This window comes from Mauremys reevesii, linkage group 10 (genome assembly GCF_016161935.1).
Source record: "Mauremys reevesii isolate NIE-2019 linkage group 10, ASM1616193v1, whole genome shotgun sequence".
Taxonomy (NCBI): domain Eukaryota; kingdom Metazoa; phylum Chordata; order Testudines; family Geoemydidae; genus Mauremys; species Mauremys reevesii.
In genome coordinates, this window is record NC_052632.1 from 53,022,634 (window position 1) to 53,040,170 (window position 17,537).

The window sequence follows — 17,537 nt, forward strand, 5'->3', positions numbered from 1 at the left end:
GTTACATAATGTCTCCGCCCATGGTCTTAAGTTAGCAAGTTAACATTTAATTAATACTTTGATAAAATGTTATTAGTATAAAATATATATGTTGAATTCTAATTTGGGGTCCATAGGAATGGAGCAACTCCTTTGATTGTCCAACAGGTACATTCCTAGGGATTAAAGCAAAGAAACAGTGAAAGTATATGGCAATAAAGATTGTCCCCTTTATGTCTTAAGGCAGGCATTGGTCCCTGGGAAGGGAGGTGGAAGGATGCCATATCTTATACTGACATGTGCCAACTTCTCATAAACTCAAGGTTGGATCTGTGGGAAGAACGTTCCCTACAGAAGAGACTGACACAATAGGAACAGGGATTCTTTGTTCAATTTGCAACTCTGAATAAGACACAATTATTTAGTTCTTAGCTCCAACACCTGACAATTTGCTGACCAGGCCTATTTTAGCAAAAACAAGATTATCTGTTTACCCCAGCTTTCTCTTAGCTAATCACTATTTGCTAGGCCTCTGGTCTCTTGACCAAACTCTGGACTTTGGGTCTAAAAAAAGAGCTGGCACAATCCATATACCAATGGAGTGGTTGTTATATAAAATGCACATGGATTTTAACCCTTCATTTTACATACCTCTGCTGTGAAATGTGTGGCACTTCCAATTAATGAGGCCCTTCTACAGCCAGCCAGGATGGTCTGTCAGACTCCTGCCCTGGCACCTGCTATGTGCAAATAGGTCAACAAACAATACTACGTCCCATCCAAGGGTTCAGAATTTTTATTTTCACATCCAACACTGAATTCCTTGTTTGTAGATGCAGTTAATGAACGTGGGAGGCAGCACAACACCGTGGCTACCCCATATAACAAGAAGCAGAAGCATCTTGATCTTTTCAGTCACAGAGTAGATTTTGTGACATTATTATTCAGGATAGTGAATCACCAGGTGCTCGTGTCAAACCGTGACTACCTGCCTTACAATAAATTGAATACCTTTATTGAATATTTCACCATCAATAATTTAAGGCCATCATAAATGGAGGTCAGCTCTTGACAAAGATGCCATTACAGGCTGCATTAGGGTATGTCTATACTACTCGCTGGATTGGCGGGCAGCGATCGATCCAGCGGGGATCAATTTATCGCGTCTAGTCTAGACACAATAAATCGACCACCAAGCGCTCCCCCGTCAACTCCAGTACTCCACCGCCACGAGAGGCACAGATGGAGTCGACGGGGGAGTGCCAGCAGTTGACTCACCACAGTGAAGACACCGTGGTGAGTAGATCTAAGTACATCGACTTCAGCTATGTTATTCGTGTAGCTGAAGTTGCATAACCTAGATGGCTTTGCTTCCCTCCGCGCCCCCCCCCGGCCCAGTGTAGACCAGGCCTTAGATGCAGCCAGTACTGCAGCCCACTCCATTTCGACCACTATCATGATACAATGAGCATCTGGGTCCAGCAATCTGGCTTCCCTAGTGAGTTACAAATCTACTATAGAAGACCTTCCTTTCATCGGTCACAAGTTGTTTTCTGAATCTAAGGACAACTTCCTCGTCTCTTCCCACTTTGAAGGACTTGAGGGACACACTTAGATCCCTCGGGATCTCTACCCTTGCAAATAATAATATAAGCAGGTCTCAGAGAGCGCAGAGGTCTCACCCAGCTCATTTTTCTAGCTTCTGTCAGCCACCCGAACCAGTGACCAAGAGGCCACAGCTACTTCATCCCAGCCATCTGGATTGTCCGAGTGCCAGTTGTGATGGCTTGGTCGAGAGTGTGAACCACCCACTCCACAGGGATTTACTGCTGCACCATTCTATCCACATCCCCCCACTTTTGGATACCGCATCTCCCAATTTCAACCTGCGCAGAAGAGCTTAACACCAACAAATGCGTTTTGGAGACCATAATATCTAATTATTCCATCCATTTCACTTCTATTCCTCCCTCCCCACCTACCCCACTTCCCTGTCCCTTTTCAGGGGCTCATCTTGCATTCAGTTGCTGAGACAGGAGGTTGCCTCACTTCCATGCTTAGGAGATATAGAACCCGTCCCAGTTCAGCACAAGGTAAAGGGGTTTTATACCAAGTACTTTCTGGTTCCCAAAAAGAACGGAGGATGGAGACCAATATTAGATCTCAGACATCTGAACAGTGATGTGAACAGCAGAAAATCAGGGCAGTGACCCTTGCAGTTATAATTCCCCCCTAAATTGCAGGGATTGGTTTGCAACTCTCGACCTTCAGGATGCTTATTTTTATGTTGTGATTCACCACTCTCATAAGAGATTTCTTTGCTTCATAGTCAACTTCGACCACTACCAGCCCCTCTTGCTCCCTTTTGGCCTCTCCTCTGCCCCAAAGGTATTCTCAAAGATCATGGCAGTCATACCCACCTACCTACTAGGGATGTAAAAGGTTAACTGGTAAGCATTAGGCTTACCGGTTAACCAAAGTTTACCATTAACCTCAGCAGCCCTGCATCAGGCTGGTGGGAGGGACCCCAGCCCTGACATGCCAACGAGGTCCCTGCTGCACCATGCCAGGTGAGCCGATGGGACCCCAGTCCAGGCTGGAGCGGGCCCCAAACCCTGGCTGCACTGGCTGGCTCATCCTCCCATGTGTCAATGATTGGTTGCTCAGCAGACTGATATTATCAAGAGGTGTGGTCAGCAGTACAAACAGCAAGGTTGGTATTCCACAGTTTAGGCCTCTGACTCAATCTCAAGAAGTCTGCTTTTACACCAGCACATCGGATAGATTTCGTAGGAGCTTCTCTGGATGTGACAGCCAGGGTTTACCTACATATGAACAGATATGTTGCCCAAAAGAATCACATAAAAACAGCCATACTGGATTAGACCGGTGGTTCATCTGAGCCCAGTATCCTATCTTCTAACAGCAACCAGTGTCGGATGCTTAAGAGATAATGAACAAAACAGAGCAATTTTGAGTGATCCATCCCTTGTCATCTTCTCCCAGCTTCTCAAGGATTCAGCTCAGTCCTCAAACCTCAGCAAGAAGTTGCCTCCAACTGTTAGGGCACATGGCAGCTTGCATTTTCGTAACACAACACACCAGTTTACATCTTCGATGCCTCCAGGGATGGCTCAAGACAGTCTATATGACCAGCAAGCATATGTCTCTCCCTTGGTTGGTTCTACAGTCACTCAGCTGATTCAAGAGCCCTTCAAAGATTTGTGCAGAAGTCCCCATTTAGTCAAGAACCTCTTACCATCGTCATATCATCAGACACATCCCTCTTGGGATGTGGGATGCACATCTGGAGTCACACACAATCCAAGGCAAATGGTCGTCCCAAAAGCAGCTTCTCCACATCAACCATCTACAGTTGAGGGCAGTCAGAAATTCTTGCATTCATTTCCTTCCTCTGATCAAGGCCCAGTCCATCAAGATCATGACAGACGACATGGTCTGCATGATCTACATCAATCTCAGGGTGGGATGCATTCTTCCTCACTTTGTGCTGAAGCACTAAAACTCTGGAATTGGTGCATAGTCAGCCAGATAATCATCTGAGCTTCTTACCTCCCAAGTATGCAGAACACTATGGCAGATCACCTCAGCAGGCATTTTCCTCAGAATTACTAATGAGAGTTGGACATGCAAGTCTTCAATGGCATATTTCTAACTTGGAGTTGGCAGAAGTGCGCCTCTTTGCAACCACCACCAACACAAGAAATTTTGCAATACAAGTGCAAGAAATTTTGCTCGAGAGTGGGACTAGACCCTCAATCACTGGGGGATGTCTTCCTCCTCTCATGGACAAGAGGTCTGCTTCATGCGTGTCCACCACCACCATTAGTTTTGAAAGTATTCAACAAGATCAAGCAAGACAAGGCTAGATTCATTGTAATTGCACTCACCTGGCTGAGACAAGTTTGGTATCATTACCTCATTCAACTTGCAAGTTCTGTAACTTCAGGCATGGCTCCTAGATGGCTTTTGGGGATAGAGACCCCCTGTTCAACGGAAGTACAACAGATATTATTAAACAGCAAAAGGACATTTTTGAGAATTATTTACCTTCAGAAACAGAAGAGATTTCATCACTGGTGTATCCTTCAACAATTTTCTCCAGATCACTCTTCTCTATCCGCTGTCCTTAACTACCTGTTTGAGTTCAAAAGATCTGGTCTTGATATGAGCTTGATCAAGGTTCACTTGCGGCTGTCACAGCCTTTCACTCCTTGATAAAAGGTTTTTTCTTTGTTTGTTTGTTTTTCTCACCCCACAGTCGCAAGGTTTCTCAGAAGCCTAATGAACCCATTTCCACAGATTAGAGAACCTGCTCCTGTATGGAACTTGATCTTTGTTCTTACAAAGGACCACTTTGAGCCATTAGCTACATGTTCATTGGTTCACATATCAATGAAAACAACTTTCTTGGTAGCCATCACTTTTGCCTAGAGAGTTGGAGAATTGGGAGCTTTAATGACAGATCCTTCTTTCATTGTATTTTTAAGGATAAGGTATCATTGCAACCACATCCCAAGTTTTTACCCAATGTGTCCTTTGAATTTTATATAGATGAGTCTATTCACTTTCCAGTTTTTCTCCTGAAACCACATCAGACTAGGCAGGATTCTGCCTTCGATACTTTAGATGTCAGAAAGGCGTTGCCCTTCTATCTGGACAGAACGAAACCTTTCTGAAAGTCTCCTAGATTGTTTGTTTCAATTGTGACAAGATGCAAGGGATCCACAGTCTCCACCCAGAGAGTCTCAAGATGGATCTTGGGGTGTATTATTTCATATTATGTGTCTGCTGACATTCAGCCTCTTTCTAGAGCAGTGGTTCTCAACCTTCCCAGACTATTGTACCCCTTTCAGGAGTCTGATTTGTTTTGCATATCCCAAGTTTCACCTCACTTAAAAACTACTTGCTTACAAAATCAGACATAAAAATAAAGAAGTGTTACAGCACAGTATTACTGAAAAAGTGCTTACTTTCTCATTTTTTCCATATAATTATAAAATAAATTGATTGGAATATAAATATTGTATTTACATTTCAGTGTGATACTTGACCTGTTCTTCACTTGTGAGCATTGTCTGAAGCCAGAGCCCTATCGCCCAGAGCTGAAGCATGAACTTAGCTTTGTGGGGCTCCCTGTGGCGTGGGTTCCTGGGCAATTGCCCTGCTTGCCACCCCTAGTGCCCCTCAAAACCCGTCCAAAACCACGACCCCTAGGTTGAGAAATTCTGATCTAGATGAGTTGAGTACCCCTGCAAGACCTCTGCAGACCCGTAGGGGTACATGTACCCCGGGTTGAGAACCACTGTTCTAGAGTGTTAGCTCATTCTGCAACATCACAGTCTACATCTGTGGCATTACTCAAAGACATTCCAGTGTCTGAAATCTGCAGAGCTGCAACCTGGAGCTCTGCACGTACTTTCTCCAACTATTATACTCTGGTTCTTGCCTCTAGATCAGATGCTGCAGTTGGCAGTGCAGTTTTGTTCTTGGTATTGGATGTTGTTCTGACTCTCCCCCCTCCTTGTGGGGATACTGCTTTGGAGTCATCTGAAGTGGAACACCCATAGGAACACTACTCGAAGAAGAAGGATGGGTTGCTCACCTTGTGCAGTAACTGGCGTTCTTCCAGATATGTTTCCCTGTGGGTGCTCCACTACTTGCCCTCCTTCCCCTCTGCTTTGAAGTTTTACCTTGTGGGACGTTATGATAGAGAAGGAGCTACAGGTCGTTCGCCTCACAGACCTATATATCCTCAGTGCGGGGTGCAAGGATGCGAGGAGGCACATGCGTGGGCCGAACAAGCACTGCTACCAAAAATCTCAGATCAAGGGTGCAGAGACACATGCACCGGAAATGGAGCTCTCACTGGGGGACACATCTCAAAGAACTCCAGTTACTGCACAAGGTGAGTAACGCTCCTTTCCTGTAGGGAGTTCACTCACTTTGAACAAGGGAGGGTGCTTAAGAGCAATTCTAGGAGCAAACTTTTTCAGCAGTCACATTTCATGGTTGCTGGGGCAACGTTCCGTGTCACAATCTGCTGGATGTTCTGAATACCTGCCGGGCTCCCTCTTGGGTCCTATATCATGCATGGTACAGACTGACTTGGCTGGAAATTGGGAGACTGAATTTAGTATTTAGGGCCCTCTGACTTTCCCAACAGGTCCATTGATTGGAAAGTAAAAGGTTATAAAACACATCCAAAAGTCAGATACAGACACTGGGAGGCTGGGTCCATGCTAAAGTAACACTATTTATTATGCATACATCTTTGAAATAGGCCCTTCATAGCATCCTCCTAATACTGGACAGTGTTCTGGGCCTCTTTTCAGACATGCTGCAATGTTAAGCTACACACATAACACCCCTACAGTTATCCCTTTATCAAAGGTCTGACCAAATAGATCAGCTTTTACACCATGCCCTGAGGGTCAACAGAGCCAAGCACTGTAAGGCCAGCCTCCTCTGAGAGTGCCCTTGAATTTGGAATTCGCTCCTCCTTACAGTGTGTCCTGAAGGACAACAGACCAAGGCTCCTGTCATTGCTGAGTGTTCAGAGAGAGAGGTCAGGGTGTTATTTTATATTCTATTGCGTGAGGTGGGGTTGTTGCCTTTGGGGTTGCATCTGCATCATGTATTCTGCTGTTGTTGAAGTACTTCGAGATTTAGAATAGGTGCTTTCTTACAGTAATCAAAATAATTCTCCTTAATTGGAAGATAAAAAGCCTCCATCATTATATATGTTCTTAATTAGTCAAGAACACTCCACCCCCCCAAAAAATGACTGCATTATAGCCACCTCCTCACTGCATTTGATTTTGGCAGGTATGGAGTGAGCTGCCTATCAGGAGAGTGCATTAAACTCCTTGTGCAGTGCAGAATGGTGGAGGTCTCCTAAGTCAGGGAGAGCCAGGCTCCAGCAGTGGGTTTGGGATACTGCCTCACCCCGTCCCTAGCACCAAGAGCTGCCCCTGCCTGAGATGAGAGTAGAAACCAATTTCAGATCCCGTGTGAAGATGGGGTGAGGGCAAGAAGGCTGTGGGTTGGTGTTTCTCCTTTGTTCTTTCCAAGCCAACCCTTGTGTAGGAAACCCATGACTGAAGCTGTATACAGGGAAAGGGACATTAACCTAAAACCATTGAATATCTTGGCCTATCGACTGCTTTTAACAATACTTGTTCTCACTGCAGGAAACTCCGGGATGTTTTGCAGAAGAGGCTGATCAAGTTTTTCATTGACCAAAGCAAGAAGGACCCTGAGAAATATGCCAAGTTCTTTGAAGACTATGGGCTGTTCATGAGAGAGGGGATTGTGACCATAGCAGAGCAGGACGTCAAGGTACATACCATACTAAGTGTCTGGCTGGTGTGAAAGAGCACAGACTGCTGCCCGGACTTGAGATAAGGCAGTGGTGCGGGAAGGTGATTCTCTTCTAGGGATCCTATCATTTGCTCATGTGGCCTTTTGTGCCTGGCCCTTTGGAGATTTACAGATCCTTCAAAATATTCTAACCTTCACAGTGTCCTACAAGCTTTCAGAAAGGGGAATGTGGACAGGTGCCATTGCCCATCCCTTCTCAGACACAGCCCACACACTATACAAAGTAAACATGCCCTCCCTTTGGCGCTTGGTTTTATTAATACGAATATTAATACTCCCACTTCCCTAATTATAGGCCTGTCAGTCTAACATTGATCCTGGGCAAGATAATAGAGCAGCTGATACAGGACCCGATTAATCAAGAATTCAAGGAGAGTGATATAATCAATGCCTATCAACATGGGTTTATGGAAAATAGATCCTGTCAAACTAACTTGATATCTTTTTTTTGGTGAGATTACAGGTTTGGCTGATAATAGTGATGATGTAATAGACGTCTGTAAGGCATTTGACTTGGTACTGAATGACATTTTGATTAAAAAACTAGAAAGATATAAAATTAATGTGGCACATGATTAAAAGCTGGCTGACAAGACTCAAAATGTAGTTGTAAATAGGAATCATCATCGAGTGGGTGTGTCCCTAGTAGGGTTCCGTAGAGATTGGTTCTTGGCCCTATGTTATTTAACATTTTTACCAATGACCTGGAAGAAAACATAAATCATCACTGATAAAATTTGTAGATGACACAAAAATTGGGGGACTGGTAAATAATGAAGAGAACAGGTCACTGACACAGAGCAATCTGGATGGGTTGGTAAGCTGGGCTCTAGCAAACAATATGTGTAGAGCCTTGTGCGGATACAAAATTTGTATCTGCATCCAATCTGCAAAGATGGTCCATGGATGCGGATATCCATGAATATAAAGCAGATTTCCACCGATTTGCAGGGCTCTAAATATGTGGTTTTTATATGGTTAAATGTATACATCTAGGAACAAAGAATGGAGGCCCTACTTACAGGATGGGGGAATCCATCCTGGGAAGCAGCGACTCTGAAAAAGATTTGGGGGTCATGGCGGATAATCAGTTGTATATGGGCTTCCAGTGCAAAGCTGTAGCCCAGGGGTAGGCAACCTATGGCACGAGTGCCGAAGGCGGCACACAAGCTGATTTTCAGTGGCACTCACACTGTCCAAGTCCTGGCCACTGGTCCGGGGGGCTCTGCATTTTAATTTAATTTTAAATGAAGTTTCTTAAACATTTTAAAAACCTTATTTATTTTACATACAATAGTTTAGTTATATAATATAGACTTATAGAGAGAGAGCGCTTCTAAAAATGCTGGAGGGTGCTGTGGGCTGGGACCGAAGGGTTCGGAGGGCAGGATGGGGATCAGGGATGGGGCAGGGGTGGGGGGCTGGGGTGCAGGCAGCACTTACCTCAAGCAGCTCCCAGAAGCAGTGGCATGTCCCTCCTTCAGCTTCTACGCAGGGGCGCAGCCCCATCTGCGCGCTGCCCCATCTGCAGGTGCTGCTCCTGCAGCTCCCATTGGCTGCAGTTCCCGACCACTGGGAGCTGCGGGGCAGCGCTTGGGGTGGGGGCACCATGCAGGACCTCCTGGCTGCCCTATGTGTAGGAGCTGGTGGGGACATGCCGCTGCTTCCAGGAGCTGCACGGAGCGGGCAAGCCCCTGACCCTGCTCCTGGCTGGAGCACCAGAGTAGGGCAAGCTCTGGACCTGCTCCTGATGGGAACTCGAGGACCAGATTAAAACTTCTGGAGGGCCAGATGTGACCCCGGCCATAGTTCGCCCACCCTGGTCTAAGACGATCCAATGCCTGGAAGTTGAAGCTAGACAAATATAGACTGGAAATGAAGCATACATTTTTAATAGTGAGAATAGAGAACCATTGGAACAATTTACCAAGGGTCATGGTGGATTCTCCATCGGTGACAATTTTAAATCGAGGTTGGATGTTTTCTAAAAGCTCTGCTCTAGGAATTATTGTGGGGCAGGTTTCTGGCCTGTGTTACACAGGTGGTTAGACTTCATTATCACAGTGGTGCCTTCTTGCCTTGGAATCTATATGTAAACAAGAACAGAACATAATGTTCAGCTCAGCCTTTCTGCCCAGGCTTCGCTTCTCCCAGGATTCCTCTCTCAGGACTGCCTAGCCCACACTCTAGATCCAGTCTAGGGCCACTCCCACCTCCTTTGTATCTAGGAGGGAAAGTGAGTTAGCAGAACCCACTTAACCCTTTGGCAGCAGGATCAGCGCCTGCTAACAGGGCTGGGTGTTTATGGCAAATATTGCCAGTCCTTTGCTGACATATATGTGCCATATTAGAAGCTATAGTTACCCACACACCCACCTGGTATAGTGGCTAAGGCAGTTGCTCATATTAGGCTTCATTGGTCCCTGTGGGTTACAGTATGGGATGGCTGGGCGTAGCCTCCACCTGCAGTAATCACTTGGATTTGTAAAGTGCAGAGGAGAGTTTCCTCCTCTGTCCTTGGACTGAGCTCCCTTCTGTCTGCTCGTGGGAGGGCTAAAAGCTCTATGGCATGGTGGATTATCTTGGCGTCCTGACCACCCCTCTCTCCCACGTTGGTAAAACAGCTACTGACAGCCTACGCTTGTTCTGAGTGCAGAGTGGCTGCTATGCCCCAGCCTAGCCTGCTGGCTAAGGTAGTTCAGAGATCTGTGTGGAACCCTGAGGTGCTCAGCTACCGCCAGGACAAGTGCCATAAAAATACCCTCTAAAGAAACCACATTCCCCTCTGTCTGTGCTGTGGGGGAGAAGCTCCTCCAGCTTCTCTGATGACCCTGCTGCCCCCAGGGAGCTGCTCTGTACTGTCTGGCACTGCAGGAGACCTGGGCAGAAACCAGAGCAGGTTTCCAGCCCCTTGCAAGGGAGATCACACCTCTAACAAGGTGAATCTCCTCTCCCAGGAGGACATAGCGAAGCTGCTGCGTTACGAGTCCTCGGCGCTGCCTGCAGGCCAGCTGACCAGCCTGACAGAGTACGCCAGCCGCATGCAGGCAGGGAGCCGAAATATCTACTACTTGTGTGCGCCCAATCGGCACCTGGCCGAGCATTCGCCGTACTTCGAGGCCATGAAGAAAAAAGATATGGAGGTGAGTGAGCAATGCAGTGTCTCAGCAGGATGCAGCAGTGTGCTGCCCTCTGCTGCTACCAATCGGCTTCAGCACCAAGAGTTCTGTCTCTGCTGCCAGGCCCAGCTTCCTCTCTGTGGGGTCCCCTGTGTCTGGTGTATTTTATGGGCTTGCGGGATACAGCAGAGCTGCTGCAAAGGAGACACAACCTTTGAGATATGTTGTTCACTGCCTTCTGCATATGTTACTTCTTTAGTCATTCTGTAGGGCCAGTGCAGCCTAGCAGCCCTCTGCCTCCTCTTGGGTTCAGATATTCACCCTGCATTGGGGGAGGGGATTATTAGATCTGTCTCTTTATTCAGAAGCAAAGGGCAATGGGAGCCTCACAAACGTATGAGTTAGTATTAGTCTGTACAGGCGAAAATCCATGAGCTCTTGCACCTCTCTCGGCTTAACACCGCAGGAGTAAAGCTGCTCTGCCTCAGAGCCCAGCTATTGGTTTGCAATGCTTGTAGCAGGGTGATGAGTGAGGAGCAGGTCAGTGTCTGGGCCTATGGTCTTTTCCAGGGGTCCTAGGATGTTCCTCCTCACCTTTCATAGTTCCTCCCCAATTCAGCAAGAATTCTCTATCTCCAGACTACTTTGGGATCCACCAAATTTGAGGCAGGAGGGAATTTCTCCTTGCGTGTATTAGCAGAGCCCTGTGGGATGTTCAGTTTCTCCTGGGCACTGAGCAGGGATTGGATAGGATCAGGTGGGCATATTCCACACAGTCCATTTCCTAGGACTGCTAGGAATCTGTGGTAGAGGGTAGGGATGAAATCTGGAGGACAATGAAGTACGAGAAGTTGTGTCTATAATCAGCAGTTTTTTGACTCAGCACTACCCCTGCAAAGAGGAGATCTTTTCACAGAAGGCTGTGCATGCTGAGACATTGTACGTCATGGCAGGGTAGATATTGCATGGCAGGGATTCCCATTTTTTTTGCCGGCATGACCCCATTTTAATGAACCATTTCCTCCCGGGGCCACAGACAGCATGGAGGGTGCCATTTTGTAAAGCAAAATGGCATCCTCTCTCCTTGCATGACTGCACACGCACCGTACATGTGAGGTCTCACCACACAGAGGATGCCATTTTGTTTGCAAGCACCATAGATGTGAGGTCACGCTGTGCGGAGCAGAATGGTGTCCTCTGCATACTAGGGACAGCCGTGGTCTGCTGGTGGCACAACCCCATTTGGGAACCGCTGCTGCAAGGGGAGGGGTTTGCACAGAGCTCAGCAATATCAGTCAGCAAACCTGTTGGCCTGTTCAGTTGCTGTATGTGTCTGGAAAGCAGGGTGTCAGGCGGAGCGGGCAGTGATGGATCTGCCAGCATTCACTTGTGATGCTCTTGCTGGCTAGCGAGCTCTGCTCTCTGGGAAAGGGAAGGGGCTATTGTCCCTGCAGCTTTGATGAGCTGCCGGCAGTCCTGTTCATCACTGGACACCACGTTGCTTACTGTCCTTTCCAATACAGGTGCTGTTCTGCTATGAGCAGTTTGATGAGCTGACACTCTTGCACCTTCGGGAGTTTGATAAGAAGAAGCTGATCTCAGTAGAGACTGACATCGTTGTTGACCACTATAAGGAAGAGAAATTTGAGGAGAGTCGCCCAGGTAGAGCATCTCTTCCCCCAGCACATCCTGTGCATGGCCTTGGGCTCAGCACCTACATTCTCCAGCTCAGCAGCCAGATGGCACTGAGCCTCCCACATGGCAGCCAAGGTGGTAGCCAGTGAGAATATCCTATTTTCGTATCTTCCCTCAAGAAAGCATTGCCTTTGCCGGGCATGTGAGCAAACTCTCTCTAGTTATCATCCTGCCTCTGCAGTGCTGAGAGGCACCTGTCACCCTCCCTGAAGAAGGAGGGGGTGGGGATGCAGCCTCCCTTCCCCAACCAGTGCTGCAGGCCCAGTCTGGGAGGCTTTTAGCCAGCCTGCCTGTCCTGCGAAGCTCACTGGGTCACTGAGGATTCACGAGGCCAGTGGCTGTAAAGGGCTACGAAGTGTTGATTATATTCTCAGTAATAACACCGAGAACCATGAAGCAGGAGCAGTATAGTATAGATGTAAATTCTTCTCTTTAAAATAAATCTAACGTTGTCCTGTCTGCGCTGGGGTCAAAACCCTGTCTGGTAAGAGAGCAGGCCCTGCTGTGGACAGGACTCAAGCAGTTTCCTAGTTTAAAACAGTGATTAAAATATTGCGTAGCGAGTTCACGGGCATCTCTGGTCTATCTTAGTTTTAAAGCCATCTTCATTTTAAAATCAGACACTCCTGATCCCAGTAGTGATATTGCAGAGTGAGGGGATTGGGGTGGAATAAGCTTGTCCTCTTTATGTATGAGGTGGTCTCTGGACTGATGCGGGTTGAGCTTGTGCATTTGGCATGGTGCCATATGTCTGCATCTCTGTTTGGTAAGAGACTAGACGGATGGATATGTGAAATGGACAAAGCTGCTTTTCAGGAGCAAAGCACACATTCCCTAGTGCTGCCCAGTGACAGACAGTACTGCAATGTAACCCATCCTCCTCCCCCCAAGCTGCAGAACGCCTGACGGAGAAAGAGGCTGAGGAGCTGATGGCCTGGATGAGGAATGCATTGGGCTCTCGCATCACCAATGTTAAGGTACATGCGCTATAGGATTCTAGTAGTTAAAGGTGGAAAAGACCTATATAGATCATAACCTCTGAAAAGAGGAAGGATGGTCTTGTGATCAAGGCACTGAACTAGGGCCCAGAAGATGTGGGTTCAGCCACAGATTTTCTGTGTGACCTTGGGCGAATCATTTAATCTCTCCGTGCCTCAATTCCCCACCTGTAACATGGGTGTAAGAACCCTTCCTTTGTCTGGCTTGTCTAGTTAGCCTGTAGGTGCCTCAGGGCAAGGACAGTCTCTTACTTTTATGTGCAGCCCCTGCCACAATGGGGCCCTGACCTCAGGTGGGCCCCTAGATGCCATGGTAGTATAAATAATAAGTGTCCTCCCCACTTCCCTTCTGCCAGGGCAGGATGTAAATAGCGTATCTGATGGTCCTGTGCTTATCAAGGGATAGGACTGGATCTGCATGGCCCTTTCAGTAATAATCCTTTATAAATCCAGCTCTCGTCTTTCCCCCTGTATCTCAGTTTCAGTGTTGCTTTCTTGGATGCTGTCTATACACCCCAGGCTGGTTTGGCAACCAAAGGGCTAACGCAGACTGTCTGTCTGCTCAGCCTGAGCTGATTGGCAGCCCCACGGCAGCTGGGAGTATTAAAGGGCTGTCTGGCAGGAGGGCAGGGTGGCTGCTAGAGAGACAGAGGGACTGTGGAGAGAAGCTCCTAACAGCAAACTAGTAAGAAGAGAAGCCAACACTCCAGAGAGAGAGAAGCAGAACAAGAGGCTGTAAGGCCCAAAGAGGTAGGAAGCAGCTCAGGGAACAGCAATGGTCTTCAGAAGGGTTAACTCTGCCTGCTCCGAACAAGGGCCCTGAGCTGGAGCCCAGTAGAGTGGGTCGGCCTGGGTCCTCCTACCTCTTACGCAGGCTAAGAAGGGAGATGGAAAATGGTCAAGGACAGTGAGTGTTAGACATAAGCCAGAGGAGCGAGTCCGAGACTGCTGGACTTTGAGATCCTTATATTTGGACCTTTCTGCTAGCTACAAAAGGAGATAGACTGAGCAGTGATTTAGCTAGAGAACTAGGCTGCATAACTTGACACCAGAAGGGCTGGAGGGTTTGTTAGATTGAAAGGACCTCTGAAGCACCACTCCGGGACACAGGAAAGCGCTCTAGAGGCCAGGGTGCGCTCCTACACACACCAGTTCTTTGGCTTGGCTCAGAGGCGTGATTGCAGTCAGATTGTTCAGGTACACTTGGGTTACCAGGGAGCAGTTAGGCTAGTAGTGAGCATGCTGAGTGATCAGTAATGTTTGTTGGTAGAATAATTCCTTGAGTTCTCACTCTGTAAACAGTAGAGTGAACTGATATAGCACTTCATCTTCAGAGTGCTTCACAAATGTATTCAGCCCTCTGGGTGGAGGATCTTAATTGGTCTTCCGCCTCTGTACAGTGTGGGTAGGTGACTGGCTTGAGGTCAGAGAAAGGAGTCAGTGGAGTACTTACATTCTGTGGGGACGGCCACTGTAGCAAACTCTCAGGTAGGTAGATAATGGCAGAGGCAGAATTAGACCCATATCATCCAAGCTCCCTGCCCTGTGCTCAGTGTCTGTCTCTCTCTCTCACTCACTCGCACACTCAAAAAGGTACTGTTCAGGCTGTGGGCTTTCACCCCATTGTAAGCAGTTTCTTGAGTGTGGGTGTCAGTTCTCTAGGAATTTTGTGTAGCTGCTTCTGCACTGAGGGGACATCCTCCTCCTTGGCCGAAAACCAGCCTTTGAGCCCTTCATTCTCCCCCACCTCTGAGCTGCCTGCATGTCCCATCCTGTTCCTCTGATAGGTGACTCCACGACTGGACACCCACCCGGCCATGATCACTGTGCTTGAGATGGGGGCTGCCCGCCACTTTCTGCGCATGCAACAGCTGGCCAAGACCAACGAGGAGCGTGCCCAGATCCTGCAGCCCACACTGGAGATAAACACAGGGTGAGGTGGGGCAGAGCCAGAGCACTTCAGTTTGGATGTTGTGCAAAGGCAGACACTGGCTAGCATGGCGAACTTGAACCAGCTGGTATCCTCCATTCTCTAAGTGCTGAGTTTGTGCTGCTGTGTCTTGGCCTGTGGAGCTGTGCACAGTGATGGATGCAAGCTCACCTGACGTCCAGCCTCATGGGGGGTCTCCCAGCAGCAGCCATCTGTATTATCCACCCCACAGGTTATGGTGCTGGGATGTAGAAGGAGGGAGGGAGAAGCTCACAGGTAAAGAGGCAGAGAAAGGAACTTTTGGCCATTAGGGAGGCATTTCGCTGTTCCTCCATAGCTCATTGCTCCTCCTGGGACCAGTGGCTTTTTCATGCATCCAAGGGGCACTGTGACACTGTGCTGATCTCTCATTCCGTTGCAGGCATGTGCTGATCAAGAAACTCAGTCAGCTGAGGGTCAGCCAGCCCGACCTGGCCCAGCTGCTGCTCGATCAGGTGAGAGCCATGTCTGCACCACTATGCTCCCTGGGCAGGCTGCCATATCTGTGGGCAGTAAGGGAGTGGGCCAAGGCTATCGTCATGGCCAGCTGGAAGCATACACCCAATGGTCCCCACTCTAGGTATTTTTAGTCCTGCATGGCCCAGGGTCCATTTCCCTAGAACGTTGTGATGCCGTCCAGGAATGGGGCTCGGTGTTACCTACTCTGACCCTACTCATGTTTGGTGCAGAGCTAGGAGCTATGCTGTTCTCACAGGGGTGGACTGCACTTGGGAAAGAGGGGCAGGGAGGGAAAAAGCAGAGAGAATTCATAGGCTTTTGTCCACTGGAAGCACCTGGTATTTAAGATGGCTCCTTTGAAGTGGGGAGGGTATGGTAAGTCTGACTGAAACTGACCAAGGCTCCAAGTGGCACATCACACTCACATGCACTCTGGTGCTAGAGAGAATCCCTGGGCAGCACCTCTTCCTGTCATGTGATCCCCCCCAGATGTGCCTTGATGTGTATCCCATGATCTTCTACAGAGGAGCAGCACTTCTCTATTTAATACCAAGGTGGCTCCTGCTGCTAATAACTCTCCTCTTCTCTGTGCCCTTGTCTCACTCAGATTTATGAGAATGCCATGATAGCAGCAGGACTGAATGATGATCCCAGACCTATGGTGAGCCGTCTGAACGAACTCCTTACCAAAGCCCTGGAAAAACACTGAGCCCAAACGTATTAAAAGGGCAAGCTCTGTGCCAGATGCCAGTCTCTGTTCCCTCCAGCACAACTGCTTCTGTTGTTGACCGTTGGAACATCCATCTGTTCCCAGACTCTGCTACGTGGGGTAGAATATCTGCAGCTCTGCGTGATACCTAAATGTGCTTCCAAGTTTCACTTTATAGGGAGGTTGCAGTTGTAATTACTGGACTGTATATTACCCACACAAAGTCCCATCGTCCTGCTGAGACAAAACCTGGAGATTACTGCTAAAATGATTTGCCAGGATTTCTAAGTTTGGCCCAAAAGTCCTAATTTCATATCGATTCTAGAAACAACCTTTCCCAACAGAGCAGTTGACATCAGGAGTCCAGACTAGCTCCATGGACTAGAACTCCATATACCCACCTAAGAATTAGCCCTATACACCAATGGGCTCAGAACACCAGCCTTCAGCACTAGCAAAATTCATTAGCTTGTCAGGAAACCTCCACCTCTGCCTGGTACTTAGGGTTTAGCAGGCACAGGGATAGATTGTTGCCATTAGCAAACACAGGTACTACTGATGGAACAATGATTTGTCAACAGATTAGTGTGGCAGATAAGGTAGCTCAGCTGCTGGATAACTGAACTCATCTCTGTATCTGGGGAAACGTTTAACAAGCTCACTTGGCTTTTTGGACAGTTTCCAGGGTTTTTGCCTCCCTTGCATTATTATTTGCATGCCCCTGGTAATCTCTGTTCTGTTTATTTATATTAAATAAATTCCTCTTCATTTCAAGATACCTTCATCATGGGATTTTGCCTTATTTTGTTTTATGTTGTGTCCCAGGTCTGCTAGCATGACAGTTCGTATCCTTCAGACAGTCCCCAATTCTGAGAGGCAGCAGGGTCCTAGAATGGTGGTGGTGGTGGGGGGTTCCCTCTGCTGGCGGGAACATGAGTGGGCTGGGGGGGGCAGTATAGAAGGAAGTGGAAGATAGGAGGCAAGTCCCTCAACTATGAATCCTCATTCTTGTCCTTAAGGTTATAAGATCTGAACTCCAGGTTTCTAACGTGTGCTTGTTACCCAACAGAAAGGGCCTGAGATAGATGAGTCATCATGATCCTCCAAGTTTGTTTCTCAATTACACCTGGACAAATCAGTGTACAAAATTTTTTTAATAACTGGCAACTCGGCAAACTCAGCATGGGCTCTGAGAGTCAGGCCAG

General features: G+C 47.8%; 1 protein-coding gene and 1 long non-coding RNA gene across 2 annotated transcripts in view; one reads left to right on the forward strand and one right to left on the reverse strand.

Moving 5' to 3' along the window:
• Positions 1-17,116, forward strand: part of LOC120373931 (heat shock protein 75 kDa, mitochondrial-like) — a 70,435-nt gene extending 53,319 nt beyond the window's left edge. Inside the window, exons 13-19 of the mRNA XM_039493005.1 lie at positions 7,194-7,341; positions 10,341-10,526; positions 12,026-12,164; positions 13,089-13,174; positions 14,983-15,128; positions 15,547-15,619; positions 16,231-17,116. Of these exons, the coding sequence (XP_039348939.1) occupies positions 7,194-7,341; positions 10,341-10,526; positions 12,026-12,164; positions 13,089-13,174; positions 14,983-15,128; positions 15,547-15,619; positions 16,231-16,332 (880 nt within the window). The 3' untranslated portion in view covers positions 16,333-17,116. The remainder of the gene's footprint in view (positions 1-7,193; positions 7,342-10,340; positions 10,527-12,025; positions 12,165-13,088; positions 13,175-14,982; positions 15,129-15,546; positions 15,620-16,230) is intronic.
• On the reverse strand, positions 106-5,931 carry LOC120373934. Its single transcript, XR_005585814.1, has 3 exons — positions 5,606-5,931; positions 4,051-4,137; positions 106-155 (listed from the first exon to the last, which is right to left on the reverse strand). It is a non-coding gene; the product is annotated as an uncharacterized LOC120373934 (long non-coding RNA).
• Positions 17,117-17,537: the final 421 nt, after the last annotated feature.